We start from the raw sequence: 20000 nt of genomic DNA on the forward strand, positions 1-20000 counted from the left end.
CCTGAAAACGCCTCGGGATCCCCCGGGAAGAGCTAGACGAAGTGGCTGGGGAGAGGGAAGTCTGGGTTTCCCTGCTTAGGCTGTTGCCCCCGCGACCCGACCTCGGATAAGCGGAAGATGATGGATGGATGGATGGATGATGACCTGATTCCTTTCATAACAACTTACGCAAGTGTCCAATGTTCAAGGGCAATTGACCTCCCAGGTCGTGTCACCCCCAACTTGGTCAGTGTGACCTTCCCAATGTATCTAGGTGAAAGTTACCCAAAACCGATTAAGGACAGAAATGTTCAACTACAGGTGTTTTCCCGATACCAATATTTTCATCACCCAAATGTATTTCGAACCACGAAAAAATCGCATTGTTGGCTTTATCTCAGCAAACAATCTTAGGGTACATTAAACATATGTTTCTTATTGCAATTTTGTCCTTAAATAAAAATAGTGAACATACAAGACAACTCGTCTTTTATTAGTAAGTCAACAAAGGCTCCTAACTTAGTCTGTTCCGGGTCCCAAACTCTGGAACGAGCTCCTTCTGTCAGGCTTGCCACAGACAGTTTGTTTGTGTTTTAGTTTTTCCTCTGTATGTGTTTAGTATTTCCTGTTTTTAGTTCCTGTCAGCGCTCTTATTTTGTCTGCTTCCTGTTTCCCCTGTGCGCTGTTTTACCCTCAGCTCCGGCTGATGGGCACCTGGCCACACCTGGTGTCAATCAGCCAGCTCCTATTTGTACCTGCTTTGTGTTTCAGTCAGTGCTGGATTATTGATTTGTCGATGTCCCTTCTTGTCGCTCTTGTCATGTATTATCGCTCCTGTCGTGTCTTTGCAGCGTAGCGGTAAGCTATATTCGTTTGATGTTTGTAGCTTACTGTTTTTTGTTCCCTGCTTCCAGTTTGTTCTTTCATTTTACAAGTACGACTTCTGTTTCCTGCTAGATACCTGCTAGCTTCCACGCTAGACCCTTTTTGTTTTTGCTAGCTTCCCTGTTAAGGCCCTTTGTTATTGCTCTAGCTCCCATGCTAGCTCCCTTAGTTTGTTATCCGCCTTGTGCGCCCTTTTTGTTGTACCCATTTTGTTGGTTTTTGTTTTGGTATTTATATTAAAACATGTTTTCCTGCAAAATGCCTCCCTCCTTCTCTGCATCTTGCGGTTTGTCACCAACTAACTTTGACACTCCCTCTCCATGTGAGACAGGCCCCTTCTTTGGCTACTTTTTAAGACCACTCAATCAATGTTTATTTATATAACCCTAAATTACAAGTGCCTCAAAGGGCGGCACAAGCCACAAGACATCCTCGGTTCAGAGCCTACGAAAGGGCAAGGAAAAAACTCACAACCCAGTGGGATGTGAATGACTATGAGAAACCTTGGAGAGGACCGCAGATGTGGGATACCCCCCTTTAGGACCTGTGACATTTCGCTGGCATCGTAGTGATGGGTTCGTTCTCTAAATGATGCAGTCGGATTTGGACACAGCGTGAAGGTACGAAATGATGACTTATTTACACAAAAAAACAGACTAAGAACAGAAAACTTGCGCTAGACATAAAAAGGCAAAACAAAGAGCTAGCATGGGAGCTAGAAATCACGAAGCATAGCGCGGAAGCTAGCAAGTACAGAAACAGTTTTACCAGAGTCGGGAATCAGCGTCGTCACCTGTTGTATTGAACAGAAACTAGGAAGCGAGAGCGAATGAACAGAAAAGGCAGGCTTAAATAAAGGTGGTAATCACGAGGCAGGTGCGCGTCAAAAACAAGAGGCAGGTGACACTAATGCGTGACTATGGCAACTGAACAAACAGGAAGTGCCACCAGGAACTAAGGAAGTCAAACACCACAGAATACGATACAAAGACGGAACAAAACCGGGCAGCGGATGATGATAGGACCCTTCTTAAAACCCATTTTAACATTTTTAAGCTTTTAACCCAGCATGAGACTTTAAACAGTTTTTAACTTTTTTAACAGTTTATAACTTTTTACCTGCTTCTATCTAACAAATCGTTTCTACGATCATTTGTATTTGCTTTTTCAATGTGTATTTTACCGCTGTTTTAAAAATTATTATTTTTAGTCTCTCCGTTGCATGTATTTCTTTGTGGTCTACAGTCTTTGTTCTTCAACTGTGATTGTTTTTAAAAGGGTTTTATAAATAAAGTATGGTATGGTATGGTAAGGTATAGTATGGTAAAACCGGCAATGTCATGACGTGAAGACAACGGAGGGGCAGGAGGGAGGGGGACCGGTACTTTTTAGAGGCGGTATAGTACCGAATATGATTCATTAGTATCGCGGTACTATACTAACACTGGTATACCGTAAAACCCTACAAGGTCTATTGTAATATTAATGACATATTTCACTGCGACTTGGGGCTCTTTGCCGGTGGATGTTGTTGATTTTTGCATTCTAAATATTAAAAAAATGCGATCAAAAGTGTGCTTACAATGGAGCCCATGTGAGCCACACAATTCCGCATACAAAGCCCTTAAAAAACATCTCCCTTGAGGTTTTATATACATGATGTAAGTATATGTCAGGTTCAAACACTGATTACATCTATTAAACAAGACAAGAAGCAATGAATTAAACAGAGACAGAATAACATTTGGCTCAATTGAGGAGAAAACATCTGGGCTGTACCCTTGTACAGTCTCCAGCAATTTCCCTGTTTACATGGCAACAGCTGTTTCTAAGGGAGGTGGGGTCGTAAACAGCCATCGCCTTGGATTACAGAACAGTTCAAAGAAGAGGTCGTAAAAAAGAGTTCACAGAAAGGTCATAAAACAGTTCAAAGAAGAGGTTGCCTTGAGGGGGAGTCTGGCCATGCTTCCGCTCCGCTTTTGTAGTTCTTGGGTCAAGACAATATATTTCTGTTGATTACAATCACACCTTCATGCTGCTTCCCATCCTACACAGTGGAGTTTTACAAGCCTTCTGCATGGTTGGACTAAAGACGGTGTTTGTGTGCTTGCTGGTAACTCTTTGAAACACAAAGTTGTGTGATAACTTGGATACAATTATTCTGACAGTATGTATAGTAGTTGTCTATTTCTTTAGTTGTCGATTTAGTTCTGTGTCTGTGTCTAGTATGTTCACTATTTTATTTAAGGACAAACCTGCAATAATAAACATATTTTTAATGTACTCTAAGATTTTTTGCTAAGATAAAGCCAACAATGCGATTTTTTTGCGGTCCCCTTTATTTCGAAAATATCGAAAAGTATCGAAATAATTTCGGTACCGGTCATACTTGCCAACCCTCCCGGATTTTCCGGGAGACTCCCGAAAATCAGCGCCTCTCCCGAAAACCTCCCGGAAGCAATTTTCTCCCGAAAATCTCCCGAAATTCAGCGGAGCTGGAGGACACGCCCCCTCCAGCTCCATGCGGACCTGAGTGGGGACAGCCTGTTTTCACGTCCGCTTTCCCACTATATAAACAGCTTGCCTGCCCAATCACATTACAACATCTACGGATTTTAATAAAAAACTGCACACACAAGGAGACGAAGCAGAAGAACGATAAAGTTACAGCCATGGCGACGCCATCTATAATAGAGTGACTCTATGTTGTCTGTCGCCATCTCCTGGTGAATGTTGACTATAGCGTTATGGGGTTGCTTTTTGATTGGCCAACGCACCTGACGAAAAGTGACTCTCGCCAGTAGGCAAATGGCAGAACAAAGTTTACTCAAATAGTGAAAGGTAAGTGTTGTTGTTTTTTTTTTTTAGTAACCAGCAAGCACAGTACAGTTAGTAAAACAACAGTGTTTTTATTACTGTGTATTTGATAGGTGCCGCCTGAAATTCAACTATTTCCTTTATTTATATATGTGATAAAATACATTTATAGCTAGAATTCACTGAAAGTCAAGTATTTTATACATATATTTATGTATATATGTAGGAAATATATATGAAATACTCCAGTTGGTGAATTGTAGATGTAAATATACTCCTCCCCTCTTAACCCCGACCACGCCTTTGCTCCACCCCCGAACACGCCCCCCACCTCCCGAAATCGGAGGTCTCAAGGTTGGCAAGTATGGTACCGGAACCAAAATACTGGTATCGGGACAACACTAGTCCCAATACTACTGTAGTACTGATAGTTTTTAGTTTGTCTAGCCTTGAAAATGTTTAATTTAGGACCAAAAAATTGACAAATATGCGTAAAAAAATGCGATTTTTGGAGAAAAATTATGTGTTTTTTCCCCAATAAATCATTATGCTCCTAACACTCATTCAAGCCATGTCTTCTCCGCCCAACAGGGGGCGCCATTTCCAACATGTACAGTGTGATGATCGCGCGTTACAAGTACTTCCCGGAGGTCAAAACCAAGGGCATGTCGGCGGCCCCCCGCCTGGTCCTCTTCACGTCTGAACATGTAGGTTCCGTCACCTGAATAACAAAACATCTCGTTACGGACTTGATAGTCAGAATTCAACCCTTTGAATGGACTGATTGCGTACTGTACGAGTGTTTCTGTCAATGATGGGTTTTGTTTTTTCCTCCCCTTGCTCCCTGCAGAGCCATTACTCCGTAAAGAAGGCCGGGGCTGCCCTGGGTTTTGGCACCGAGAACGTGATTCTGTTGAGCACGGACGAAAGGTCATTTAATGCAATTTCAGAAAAATGTATAGTTGTAGACTCCTCGTTTAATACGACCGCGTTGAAACCTTTCAGGGGGAGGGTCATTCCCGCCGATCTGGAGGCCAAGATTATCGACGCCAAACAGAAGGTAATGCCTTTATTTCACTATTTTAAAGAACTGAGTTTCCAGTCATTTTTCGAACTCTTCAATTTTTTCGTGATGGAGTGATTGGAGCACAGACTTGTTGGTCACAACATCCCCAAGCTTCTGGTTGAATTTTTTTGACCACTCCATTTGACAAAATTAGTGCAGTACAGCTAAATTTGTTGGTTTTCCGACATGGACTTGTTTCTTCAGCATTGTCCAGACATTTGGGATTTCCGTTCTAAAACTGTCATGTTCTGTGGTCTGGATTTTGTTTAGTTATGTTCTGTTTGTTTAAAACTCCATCAGTTCGTTGTTTGGTCACCACGACAACTGATTAGTTCAAGCTGTCCTCATGTGATTCACGTACCTGTTGCAATCATGGCGGTGTTATTTTTGGCCTGTTTTGCCGGCGACATTACTCCGATTTTGCTGTTCATGCCATCGATTCATGCTCTGCTAAGTAAGTTTTGTTTCATGTTCGTAGTTTCTAGTAAATATTGAATCATGTATTTACCTTCAAGCCATGACTGGTCTGGTCCGATTGCATCCCGGGGAAACAATCCTCGCAGTAAATTGCGAAATCAACGTTCTGACAAAAAACTTCGATCCAGCCTGATTTAGCCATTCCTTTACCACTTTTGACATGTGTTGGGGGGTCATTGTCCTGTTGGAACACCCGACCGCGCCCAAGACCCAACCTCCGGGCTGATGATTTTAGCTTGTCCTGAAGAATTTGGAGGTCATCCTCCTTTTTCATTCTCTGTAAAGCACCAGTTCCATTGGCAGCAAAACAGGCCCATAGCATAATGCTACCACCACCATGCTTGACGGTAGGTGTGGTGTTCCTAAGATTAAAGGCCTCACCTTTTGTCCTCCAAACATTTTGCTGGGTATTGTGGACGAACAGCTCCATTTTTGTTTCATCTGACATCAAATGGACAAAGATTAGACTTTTTGGAGGAAGGTTCTGTGGTCAGATGAAACAATATAAAATAATGATAAATTCACAAAAAAAGCACAATTTGGTGAATGTTTTTTGGGACCAACAAGTATGTGCTGCAATCACTCTATCACAAAAAATAAGAGTTGTAGAAATTCTTTATTCTTTATTTCTATGATATTTTGCTAACTAAAACCCTTTTGCGATTTTTCTGTGGTCCCCTTTATCTAGAAAAGTATTGAAAAGTACCGAAAAGTATCAAAATATTTTTTGGGGTACCGGTACCAAAATATTGTTATTGGGACAACATTATTTTTGACTGACTGATTGATTGATTGATTGATTGATTGATTGATTGATTGATTGATTGATTGAAACTTGTATTAGTAGATTGCACAGTACAGTACATATTCCGTACAATTGACCACTAAATGGTAACACCCCAATAAGTTTTTCAACTTGTTTAAGTTGGGTTCCACAGTAATCAATTCATGGTAAGTAGTTCCTCCTCAATATATTCAGGTTCCAAAAGATATTGGTTAATTGATTGATTGAGACTTGTATTAGTAGATTGCACAGTGCAGTACTTTGACCACTAAATGGTAACACCCGAATAAGTTTTTCAACTTGTTTAAGTCGGGGTCCACAGTAATCAATTCATGGTAAATAGTTCCTCCTCAATATGTTCAGGTTCAAAAATATATGGCAGTAGTTCATCCTCAGTATGTTCAGGTTCAAAAATGTATTGGTTGATTGATTGATTGAAACTTGTATTAGTAGATTGCACAGTGCAGTACTTTGACCACTAAATGGTAACACCCGAATACGTTTTTCAACTTGTTTAAGTCGGGGTCCACAGTAATCAATTCATGGTAAATAGTTCCTCCTCAATATATTCAGGTTCAAAAATATATGGCAGTAGTTCATCCTCAATATAGCCAGGTTCAAAAAGATATTGGTTTATTGAATGATTGAGACTTGTATCAGTAGATTGCACAGTACAGTACATATTCCGTACAATTGACCACTAAATGGTAACACCCGAATAAGTTTTTCAACTTGTTTAAGTTGGGGTCCACAGTAATCAATTCATGGTAAATAGTTCCTCCTCAATATATTCAGGTTAAAAAATATATGGCAGTAGTTCATCCTCAATATGTTCAGGTTCAAAAATATATTGGTTGATTCATTGATTGAAACTTGTATTAGTAGATTGCACAGTGCAGTACTTTGACCACTAAATGGTAACACCCGAATAAGTTTTTCAACTTGTTTAAGTCGGGGTCCACAGTAATCAATTCATGGTAAATAGTTTCTCCTCAATATGTTCAGGTTCAAAAATATATGGCAGTAGTTCATCCTCAATATATTCAGGTTCAAAAAGATATTGGTTGATTGATTGATTGAGACTTGTATTAGTAGATTGCACAGTGCAGTACATATTCCGTACAATTGACCACTAAATGGTAACACCCCAATAAGTTTTTCAACTTGTTTAAGTTGGGTTCCACAGTAATCAATTCATGGTAAGTAGTTCCTCCTCAATATATTCAGGTTCCAAAAGATATTGGTTAATTGATTGATTGAGACTTGTATTCGTAGATTGCACAGTGCAGTACTTCGACCACTAAATGGTAACACCCGAATATGTTTTTCAACTTGTTTAAGTTGGGGTCCACAGTAATCAATTCATGGTAAGTAGTTCCTCCTCAATATATTCAGGTTCAAAAATATATGGCAGTAGTTCATCCTCAATATGTTCAGGTTCAAAAAGATATTGGTTGATTGATTGATTGAGACTTGTATTAGTAGATTGCACAGTGCAGTACATATTCCGTACAATTGACCACTAAATGGTAACACCCCAATAAGTTTTTCAACTTGTTTAAGTTGGGTTCCACAGTAATCAATTCATGGTAAGTAGTTCCTCCTCAATATATTCAGGTTCCAAAAGATATTGGTTAATTCATTGATTGGGACTTGTATTAGTAGATTGCACAGTACAGTACATATTCCGTAAAATTGACCACTAAATGGTAACACCCGAATAAGTTTTTCAACTTGTTTAAGTCGGGGTCCACGTTAATCAATTCATGGTAAATAGTTCCTCCTCAATATATTCAGGTTCAAAAATATATGGCAGTAGTTCATCCTCAATATAGCCAGGTTCAAAAAGATATTGGTTTATTGATTGATTGAGACTTGTATTAGTAGATTGCACAGTACAGTACATATTCCGTACAATTGACCACTAAATGGTAACACCCCAATAAGTTTTTCAACTTGTTTAAGTTGGGGTCCACAGTAATCAATTCATGGTAAGTAGTTCCTCCTCAATATATTCAGGTTCCAAAAGATATTGGTTAATTGATTGATTGAGACTTGTATTAGTAGATTGCACAGTATAGTACATATTCCGTACAATTGACCACTAAATGGTAACACCCGAATATGTTTTTCAACTTGTTTAAGTCGGGGTCCACAGTAATCAATTCATGGTAAATAGTTCCTCCTCAATATATTCAGGTTCAAAAATATATGGCAGTAGTTCATCCTCAATATGTTCAGGTTCAAAAATATATTGGTTGATTGATTGATTGAAACTTGTATTAGTAGATTGCACAGTGCAGTACTTTGACCACTAAATGGTAACACGCGAATAAGTTTTTCAACTTGTTTAAGTCGGGGTCCACAGTAATCAATTCATGGTAAATAGTTTCTCCTCAATATATTCAGGTTCAAAAATATATGGCAGTAGTTCATCCTCAATATATTCAGGTTCAAAAAGATATTGGTTGATTGATTGATTGAGACTTGTATTAGTAGATTGCACAGTACAGTACATATTCCGTACAATTGACCACTAAATGGCACTGTTGGGTTTTACGTGAATCGGTAAGTTTGGCGGGACTCGAATCACAGATTTGTACGACGTGAGTAACATTTTTTTGTTTGTCAGGGTTACGTCCCGATGTTTGTCAACGCCACGGCTGGCTCCACCGTCTACGGAGCCTTTGACCCAATCAATGAGATCGCCGACATCTGCGAGAAGTACAACCTGTGGCTGCATGTGGATGTGAGCAGAAATACTTTGAATTTGTCTTTTTTTTTTTTTTCCTGGTTATTGCCTTCCTGTAACGCCTTCTTCTCGTCTCCGCAGGGAGCGTGGGGCGGCGGGCTGCTGATGTCCAGGAAGCACCGCCACAAGCTCAGCGGAATCGAGAGGTACGAGGGATAGGAATCGATTTGCTTCCGTTTCTCGGGGCCGTAATTCCATTGAGAATGGATTCCTCACCATAAAAATGACGGTAGAACTTTTTCAAAACAAGTGGCTTGGCACTGTCTTGCCGAAATAAGCAGGGGCGTCCATGATAATGTTGCTTGGATGGCAACATATGTTGCTCCAAAACTTGTATGTACCTTTCAGTAAGTTACGCATGCCTTGGGCACTAATACACTCCCATACCATCACAGATGCAGGCTTTTGAACTTTGCACCTAGAACAGTCCAGATGTTTCTTTTTGCTCTTTGGTCCGGAGGCCACGATGTCCACAGTTTCCAAAATAAATTTGAAGTGTGGACTCGTTAGACCACAGAACACTTTTCCACTTTGCATCGGTCCATCTTAGATGAGCCCGGGGCCCAGCGAAGCCCGGCGGCGTTTCTGGGTGTTGTTGATAAATGGCTTTTAGCTTTGCATGGGAGGCCCACAGTTTACAAAAACAATTTGAAGTGTGGACTCGTTAGACCACAGAACACTTTTCCACTTTGCATCGGTCCATCTTAGATGAGCCCGGGGCCCAGCGAAGCCCGGCGGCGTTTCTGGGTGTTGTTGATAAATGGCTTTTAGCTTTGCATGGGAGGCCCACAGTTTACAAAAACAATTTGAAGTGTGGACTCGTTAGACCACAGAACACTTTTCCACTTTGCATCGGTCCATCTTAGATGAGCTCAGAGCCCGGCGAAGCCCGGCCGCGTTTCTGGGTGTTGTTGATAAATGGCTTTTAGCTTTGCATTGGAGGCCCACAGTTTCCAAAAACAATTTGAAGTGTGGACTCGTTAGACCACAGAACACTTTTCCACTTTGCATCGGTCCATCTTAGATGAGCCCGGGGCCCAGCGAAGCCCGGCCGCGTTTCTGGGTGTTGTTGATAAATGGCTTTTAGCTTTGCATAGGAGGCCCACAGTTTACAAAAACAATTTGAAGTGTGGACTCGTTAGACCACAGAACACTTTTCCACTTTGCATCGGTCCATCTTAGATGAGCCCGGGGCCCGGCGAAGCCCGGCGGCGTTTCTGGGTGTTGTTGATAAATGGCTTTTAGCTTTGCATGGGAGGCCCACAGTTTACAAAAACAATTTGAAGTGTGGACTCGTTAGACCACAGAGAACACTTTTCCACTTTGCATCGGTCCATCTTAAATGAGCTCGGGGCCCAGCGAAGCCCGGCGGCGTTTCTGGGTGTTGTTGATAAATGGCTTTGGCTTTGCATAGTAGTTTTAACTAGCACTTACTCCGACCGACAAACTGTAGTTGCTGGCAGTGGTTTAGGTGCTTTGGGCTTTAATACACCCCCATTTTCCCCATTACTAAAAATAGATTTGACAAAAAAGGCCGTAAAACGTAAAAACAAACATACAAATAATAAAAATGAAAAAAAATTCTCAATTGATAGAAGTAAAGTTGTTAAAAGATTTTACGTATTGAAAGTGAAAGAAAATATGTATTTATTGTTGGCTTCTGACATGTTTATGAGCGGGTTCCTTTCGGGGTGTATAGTCAATCTTAAAGTTGCACAAGGATTAATGGTACCTTGTAAACGACTTTCCCTGTCCCCGCTCGGGTTCCACTGACCACCCAGGAAGGACATGCTTATCGAGCAGGTTTGACTCTTTTATTTTTCAATAAAGGCAGTCTTTTGCGCCGTCGTCGCTCCCACAGCCCGCTCCTCCGTCTCTCGCTCTCCGGTCCGCTCCTTAGTCGGCCGCGTCTCCGTCTCTCGTGTCTTGCGCTCTCTTACTTCTCGCTCCTACTCTTTCCGCCCCCATCTCTCCCTCCTTCTCCCCTTTTATACAGCGTGAGGAGATGAGTTGATTGTGTCGTGGTGCGCGATCCACACACCTGCACATGACCTGCATTCTCCGCCTCCTCGCCGCCATTTTGAGCCGGGCCACAGCGTGTCCCGCCCCGCTGATATATATAAGATTGACTATACACCCCAAAAGGAACCCGCTAGGCCAACAATAAATACATATTTTCTTTCACTTTCAATACGTAAAATCTTTTAACAACTTCACTTCTATCTATTCAGAAAACATTTTATTACTTATATGAGTGTTTTTACGTTTTATGGCCTTTCTGTCAATAAATACTTGTTTAAACTTTGCAGGGCCAACTCCGTCACATGGAACCCCCACAAGATGATGGGTGTGCCCCTGCAGTGTTCGGCCATCCTGGTCAGAGAGAAGGTAGAGAACACGTCCGACTATAAAAGCTCATTCATCTGCATGCCTTCCTACCGAGTGAGGTTACCTTGAACGGAGATATTTTTCTGTGTTGGCAGGGACTGATGGGAGGGTGCAACTCCATGTGTGCCGGTTATTTGTTCCAACCGGACAAGCAGTACGACGTCACGTACGACACCGGCGACAAAGCCATCCAGTGTGGTCGCCATGTGGACATATTCAAGTTCTGGCTCATGTGGAAGGCCAAGGTAACGGGACAGACCTTTAGAATGTACATATTAACTAGTGGCGCTTCCAGTTTCTGTTTGTTTGTTTTTCCGCCTTATTAGGTAGGTCGTTCATTTATGTTACTTATGCATCTTGATATGTGAGTACTGTCTAAGGCAGAGGCAGGCAAAAATGTTGACTTGGGGGCCACTTTGAGAGAAAAAGTGTGTCTGGGGGGGCCAATGTGTGTGTGTGTATAAATTATATACACACATTTACAGTAGCTGTAAAAATCTACTGTACAGTATGTGTTTTTGGGTCCCTTTTATTGCGGGGAACAATGTTAAACAATATTAAAATGATGTGGCAGGCCACTTTAAAATTATGTGCCGGTCCATATTATAATGATGTGGTGGGGCACATTAAAATGAAGTGACAGGCCAATTTAATGGTGTGGTAGGCAATTTTAGATTTATGTGGTGAACCACGTTAAAATGATGTGACAGGCCAATATAAATGGTGTGGTAGGCCATATTTGATTGATGTGGTGGGGCACATTAAAATGATGTGACATGCCACTTTAAATGCCGTGGTAGGCCATTTTAGAATTATGTGGTGAGCCACATTAAAATGATGTGACAGGCCATTATAAATGGTGTGGTAGGCCATATTTGATTGATGTGGTGGGGCACATTAAAATGAAGTGGCGGTCCATATTATAATGATGTGGTGGGGCACTTTAAAATGATGTGACAGGCCAATTTAATGGTGTGGTAGGCAATTTTAGAATTATGTGGTGAACCACATTAAAATGATGTGACAGGCCATTATAAATGGTGTGGTAGGCCATATTTGATTGATGTGGTGGGGCACATTAAAATGAAGTGGCGGTCCATATTATAATGATGTGGTGGGGCACATTAAAATTATGTTGTAGGCCACTTTATATGGTGTGGTAGACCATATTTGAATTATGTGGTGAAGCACCTTAAAATGATGTGGCAGGCCATATTAGAATGATGTGGTGGGGCACAATAAAATGATGTGGCGGTCCATATTAGAATGATGTGGTGGGGCACATTAAAATGATGTGACAGGCCACTTTAAATGCCGTGGTAGGCCATTTTAGAATTATGTGGTGAGGCACATTAAAATGATGTGGAGAACCACGTTAAAATGAAGTGGCGGTCCATATTAAAATGATGTGGTGGGGCACATTAAAATGATGTGAAAGGCCACCTTAAATGGTGTGGTAGACCGTATTTGAATTATGTAGTGAACCACTTTAAAATGATGTGGCAGGCCATGTTAAAATGACGTGGTGGAGCACGTTAAAATGATGTGACAGGCCACTATAAATGGTGTGGTAGGCCATATTTGAATGATGTGGTGAACCACTTTAAAATGATGTGGCAGGCCATATTAGAATGATATGGTGAACCACATTAAAATTATGTGACAGGCCATTATAAATGGTGTGGTAGGCCATAGTTGATTGATGTGGTGGGGCACATTAAAATGAAGTGGCGGTCCATATTATAATGATGTGGTGGGGCACATTAAAATTATGTTGTAGGCCACTTTATATGGTGTGGTAGACCATATTTGAATTATGTGTTGAAGCACTTTAAAATGATGTGACAGGCCATATTAGAATGATATGGTGAACCACATTAAAATTATGTGACAGGCCATTATAAATGGTGTGGTAGGCCATATTTGATTGATGTGGTGGGGCACATTAAAATGAAGTGGCGGTCCATATTATAATGATGTGACGGGCCACGTTAAATGGTGTGGTAGACCGTATTTGAATGATGTGCTGAACCACATTAAAATGAAGTGGCAGGCCATGTTAAAATGATATGGTGGGGCACGTTAAAATGATGTGACAGGCCACTTTATTGGTGTGGTAGACCATATTTGAATGATGAGGAGAACCACATTAAAATGAAGTGGCGGTCCATATTATAATAATGTGGTGGGGCACATTAAAATTATGTTGTATGCCACTTTAAATGTTGTGGTAGACCATATTTGAATTATGTGGTGAAGCACCTTAAAATGACGTGGCAGGCCATATTAGAATAATGTGGTGGGGCACAATAAAATGAAGTGGCGGTCCATATTAGAATGATGTGGTGGGGCACATTAAAATGATGTGACAGGCCACTTTAAATGCCGTGGTAGGCCATTTTAGAATTATGTGGTGAGGCACATTAAAATGATGTGGAGAACCACATTAAAATGAAGTGGTGGTCCATATTGAAATGATGTGACGGGCCACGTTAAATGGTGTGGTAGACCGTATTTGAATGATGTGGTGAACCACGTTAAAATGAAGTGGCAGGCCATGTTCAAATGATATGGTGGGGCACGTTAAAATGATGTGACAGGCCACTTTAATGGTGTGGTAGACCATATTTGAATGATGAGGAGAACCACATTAAAATGAAGTGGCGGTCCATATTATAATGATGTGGTGCGGCACATTAAAATTATGTTGTAGGCCACTTTATCTGTTGTGGTAGACCATATTTGAATGATGTGGTGAAGCACCTTAAAATGATGTAGCAGGCCATATTAGAATAATGTGGTGGGGCACAATAAAATGAAGTGGCGGTCCATATTAGAATGATGTGGTGGGGCACATTAAGATGATGTGACAGGCCACTTTAAATGCCGTGGTAGGCCATTTTAGAATTATGTGGTGAGGCACATTAAAATGATGTGGAGAACCACATTAAAATGAAGTGGCGGTCCATATTGAAATGATGTGACGGGCCACATTAAATGGTGAGGTAGACCGTATTTGAATGATGTGGTGAACCACATTAAAATGAAGTGGCAGGCCATGTTAAAATGATATGGTGGGGCACGTTAAAATGATGTGACAGGCCACTTTAATGGTGTGGTAGACCATATTTGAATGATGAGGAGAACCACGTTAAAATGAAGTGGTGGTCCATATTATAATAATGTGGTGGGGCACATTAAAATTATGTTGTAGGCCACTTTATATGGTGTGGTAGACCATATTTTAATTATGTGGTGAAGCACCTTAAAATGATGTGGCAGGCCATATTAGAATGATGTGGTGGGGCACAATAAAATGATGTGGCGGTCCATATTAGAATGATGTGGTGGGGCACATTAAAATGATGTGACATGCCACTTTAAATGCCGTGGTAGGCCATTTTAGAATTATGTGGTGAGGCACATTAAAATGATGTGGAGAACCACATTAAAATGAAGTGGTGGTCCATATTGAAATGATGTGACGGGCCACATTAAATGGTGTGGTAGACCGTATTTGAATGATGTGGTGAACCACGTTAAAATGAAGTGGCAGGCCATGTTAAAATGATATGGTGGGAACGTTAAAATGATGTGACAGGCCACTTTAATGGTGTGGTAGACCATATTTGAATGATGAGGAGAACCACTTTAAAATGAAGTGGCGGTCTATATTATAATGATGTGGTGGGGCACATTAAAATTATGTTGTAGGCCACTTTATATGGTGTGGTAGACCATATTTGAATTATGTGGTGAAGCACCTTAAAATGATGTAGCAGGCCATATTAGAATGATGTGGTGGGGCACAATAAATGGTGTGGTAGACCGTATTTGAATGATGTGGTGAACCACATTAAAATGAAGTGGCAGGCCATGTTAAAATGATATGGTGGGAACGTTAAAATGATGTGACAGGCCACTTTAATGGTGTGGTAGACCATATTTGAATGATGAGGAGAACCACTTTAAAATGAAGTGGCGGTCTATATTATAATGATGTGGTGGGGCACATTAAAATTATGTTGTAGGCCACTTTATATGGTGTGGTAGACCATATTTGAATTATGTGGTGAAGCACCTTAAAATGATGTAGCAGGCCATATTAGAATGATGTGGTGGGGCACAATAAAATGATGTGGCGGTCCATATTAGAATGATGTGACGGGCCACATTAAATGGTGTGGTAGACCGTATTTGAATGATGTGGTGAACCACATTAAAATGAAGTGGCAGGCCATGTTAAAATGATATGGTGGGGCACGTTAAAATGATGTGACAGGCCACATTAATGGTGTGGTAGACCATATTTGAATGATGAGGAGAACCACGTTAAAATGAAGTGGCGGTCTATATTATAATGATGTGGTGGGGCACATTAAAATTATGTTGTATGCCACTTTAAATGTTGTGGTAGACCATATTTGAATTATGTGGTGAAGCACCTTAAAATGTAGTGGCAGGCCATATTAGAATAATGTGGTGGGGCACAATAAAATGAAGTGGCGGTCCATATCAGAATGATGTGGTGGGGCACATTAAAATGATGTGACAGGCCACTTTAAATGCCGTGGTAGGCCATTTTAGAATTATGTGGTGAGGCACATTAAAATGATTTGGAGAACCACGTTAAAATGAAGTGGCGGTCCATATTAAAATGATGTGGTGGGGCACATTAAAATTATGTGAAAGGCCACCTTAAATGGTGTGGTAGACCGTATTTGAATTATGTAGTGAACCACTTCAAAATGATGTGGCAGGCCATGTTAAAATGACGTGGTGGAGCACGTTAAAATGATGTGACAGGCCACTATAAATGGTGTGGTAGGCCATGTTTGAATGATGTGGTGAACCACTTTAAAATGATGTGGCAGGCCATATTAGAAGGATGTGGTGGGGCACAATAAAATGAACTGGCGGTCCATATTATAATGATGTGGTGGGGTACATTAAATAAATGTGACAGGCCACATAAATGGCGTGGTAGGCCATATTTGAATGATGTGGTGAACCAACCTTAAAATGATGTGGTAGGCCATATTGGAATAATGTGGTGGGGCACAATAAAATGAAGTGGCGGTCCATATTAGAATGATGTGGTGGGGCACATTAAAATGATGTGACAGGCCACTTTAAATGCCGTGGTAGGCCATTTTAGAATTATGTGGTGAGGCACATTAAAATGATTTGGAGAACCACATTAAAATGAAGTGGCGGTCCATATTAAAATGATGTGGTGGGGCACATTAAAATGATGTGAAAGGCCACCTTAAATGGTGTGGTAGACCGTATTTGAATTATGTAGTGAACCACTTTAAAATGATGTGGCAGGCCATGTTAAAATGACGTGGTGGAGCACGTTAAAATGATGTGACAGGCCACTATAAATGGTGTGGTAGGCCATGTTTGAATGATGTGGTGAACCACTTTAAAATGAAGTGGCAGGCCATATTAGATTGATATGATGGGGCACAATAAAATGAACTGGCGGTCCATATTAGAATGACGTGGTGAGACACATTAAAATGATATGACAGGCCACTTTAAATGGTGTGGTAGGCCATATTTGAAAGATGTGGTGAACCATGTTAAAATTAAGTGGTAGGCCATATTGGAATTATGTGGTGGGGCACAATAAAATGAAGTGGCGGTCCATATTATAATGATGTGGTGGGGCACAATAAAATGATGTGACAGGCCAATTTAAATGCCATGGTAGGCCACTTTAGAATTATGTGGTGAGGCACATTAAAATTATGTGGAGAACCACGTTAAAATGAACTCGCGGTCCATATTAAAATGATGTGGTGGGGCACATTAAAATGATGTGAAAGGCCACATTAAATGGTGTGGTAGACCGTATTTGAATAATGTGGTGAACCACATTAAAAAATGATGTGGCAGGCCACTTTAAATGGCGTGGTAGACCATATTTGAATGATGTGGTGAACCACATTAAAATGATGTGACAGGCCAATTTAAATGGTGTGGTAGGCCATATTTGAATGATGTGGTGAACCACATTAAAATGATGTGGTAGGCCATGTTAAAATGACGTGGTGGAGCACGTTAAAATGATGTGACAGGCCACTATAAATGGTGTGGTAGGCCATGTTTGAATGATGTGGTGAACCACTTTAAAATGATGTGGCAGGCCATATTAGAAGGATGTGGTGGGGCACAATAAAATGAACTGGCGGTCCATATTATAATGATGTGGTGGGGTACATTAAATAAATGTGACAGGCCACATAAATGGCGTGGTAGGCCATATTTGAATGATGTGGTGAACCAACCTTAAAATGATGTGGTAGGCCATATTGGAATAATGTGGTGGGGCACAATAAAATGAAGTGGCGGTCCATATTAGAATGATGTGGTGGGGCACATTAAAATGATGTGACAGGCCACTTTAAATGCCGTGGTAGGCCATTTTAGAATTATGTGGTGAGGCACATTAAAATGATTTGGAGAACCACATTAAAATGAAGTGGCGGTCCATATTAAAATGATGTGGTGGGGCACATTAAAATGATGTGAAAGGCCACCTTAAATGGTGTGGTAGACCGTATTTGAATTATGTAGTGAACCACTTTAAAATGATGTGGCAGGCCATGTTAAAATGACGTGGTGGAGCACGTTAAAATGATGTGACAGGCCACTATAAATGGTGTGGTAGGCCATGTTTGAATGATGTGGTGAACCACTTTAAAATGAAGTGGCAGGCCATATTAGATTGATATGATGGGGCACAATAAAATGAACTGGCGGTCCATATTAGAATGACGTGGTGAGACACATTAAAATGATATGACAGGCCACTTTAAATGGTGTGGTAGGCCATATTTGAAAGATGTGGTGAACCATGTTAAAATTAAGTGGTAGGCCATATTGGAATTATGTGGTGGGGCACAATAAAATGAAGTGGCGGTCCATATTATAATGATGTGGTGGGGCACAATAAAATGATGTGACAGGCCAATTTAAATGCCATGGTAGGCCACTTTAGAATTATGTGGTGAGGCACATTAAAATTATGTGGAGAACCACGTTAAAATGAACTCGCGGTCCATATTAAAATGATGTGGTGGGGCACATTAAAATGATGTGAAAGGCCACATTAAATGGTGTGGTAGACCGTATTTGAATAATGTGGTGAACCACATTAAAAAATGATGTGGCAGGCCACTTTAAATGGCGTGGTAGACCATATTTGAATGATGTGGTGAACCACATTAAAATGATGTGACAGGCCAATTTAAATGGCGTGGTAGGCCATATTTGAATGATGTGGTGAACCACATTAAAATGATGTGGTAGGCCATATTGGAATTATGTGGTGGGGCACAATAAAATGAAGTAGCGGTCCATATTAGAATGATGTGGTGAGGCACATTAAAATTATGTGGCAGGCCACATTGAATGGCGTGGTAGGCCATGTTTGAATGATGTGGTGAACCACATTAAAATGATATGGCAGGCCATATTAGAATGACGTGGTGGGGCACAATAAAATATAGTGGCGGTCCATAATAGAATGATGTGGTGGGGTACATCAAAATGATGTAACAGGCCACTTTAAATGGTGTGGTAGGCCATATTTGAATGATGTGGTGAACCACGTTAAAATTACGTGGTAGACAATATTAGAATGAAGTGGTAGGGCACATTAAAATCCGGTGACAGGCCACAATAAATGGAGTGGCAGCCCATATTAGAATGACGTGGCAGTCCATGTACCCATGAAAGGGTCGGGCACATTAAAATGAAGTGACGGTCCATATTTTAATGATGTGGTGAGGCACATTAAAATGATGTGACAGGCCACATTAAATGGGGTGGTAGGCCATTTTAGCATGACGTGGTGGGGCACATTAAAATGACGTGGTAGGCTGTATTAGAATGATGTGGAGAACCACTTTAAAATGATGTGGAAGGCCATATTAGAATGATGTGGTGGAGCACATTAAAATGATGTGACAGGCCAATTTAATTGGTGTGGTAGGCCATATTTGAAAGATGTGGTGAACCACATTAAAATGAAGTGGTAGGCCATATTAGAATGATGTGGTGGGGCACATTAAAATGAAGTGACAGGCCAATTTAATTGGTGTGGTAGGCCATATTTGAATGATGTGGTGAACCACATTAAAATGAAGTGGTAGGCCATATTAGAATGATGTGGTGGGGCACATTAAAATGATATGGCAGGCCATATTAGAATGACGTGGTGGGGCACAATAAAATATAGTGGCGGTCCATAATAGAATGATGTGGTGGGGTACATTAAAATGATGTAACAGGCCACTTTAAATGGTGTGGTAGGCCATATTTGAATGATGTGGTGAACCACGTTAAAATTACGTGGTAGAAAATATTAGAATGAAGTGGTAGGGCACATTAAAATCCGGTGACAGGCCACAATAAATGGAGTGGCAGCCCATATTAGAATGATGTGGCAGTCCATGTACCCATGAAAGGGTTGGGCACATTAAAATGAAGTGACGGTCCATATTTTAATGATGTGGTGAGGCACATTAAAATGATGTGACAGGCCACATTAAATGGGGTGGTAGGCCATTTTAGCATGACGTGGTGGGGCACATTAAAATGAAGTGACAGGCCATTTTAAATGGTGTGGTAGGCCATGTTAGCATGACGTGGTGGGGCACATTAAAATGAAGTGACAGGCCATTTTAAATGGTGTGGTAGGCCATGTTAGAATGATGTGGCAGTCCATTTTACAATGATAGGGTGGGGCACATTAAAATGATGTGGCAGTCCATATTAGAATGATGTGGTAGGGCACAATAAAATGAAATGGTAGTCCATGTTATAATGATGTGGTGGGG

General features: G+C 40.9%; 1 protein-coding gene across 2 annotated transcripts in view; it reads left to right on the forward strand.

The window, feature by feature from the left end:
- gad1b (glutamate decarboxylase 1b) overlaps nucleotides 1-20000 on the forward strand; it is a 60135-nt gene that overhangs the window by 32406 nt on the left and 7729 nt on the right. For both annotated transcript variants that reach the window (XM_061891438.1, XM_061891439.1), the window contains 7 exons: nucleotides 4273-4388; nucleotides 4532-4611; nucleotides 4687-4741; nucleotides 8641-8757; nucleotides 8842-8906; nucleotides 11070-11148; nucleotides 11244-11393. In XM_061891438.1, the coding sequence (XP_061747422.1) occupies nucleotides 4273-4388; nucleotides 4532-4611; nucleotides 4687-4741; nucleotides 8641-8757; nucleotides 8842-8906; nucleotides 11070-11148; nucleotides 11244-11393 (662 nt within the window). The remainder of the gene's footprint in view (nucleotides 1-4272; nucleotides 4389-4531; nucleotides 4612-4686; nucleotides 4742-8640; nucleotides 8758-8841; nucleotides 8907-11069; nucleotides 11149-11243; nucleotides 11394-20000) is intronic.

The sequence above is a fragment of the Nerophis ophidion genome, linkage group LG28 (genome assembly GCF_033978795.1).
Source record: "Nerophis ophidion isolate RoL-2023_Sa linkage group LG28, RoL_Noph_v1.0, whole genome shotgun sequence".
NCBI lineage: Eukaryota > Metazoa > Chordata > Actinopteri > Syngnathiformes > Syngnathidae > Nerophis > Nerophis ophidion.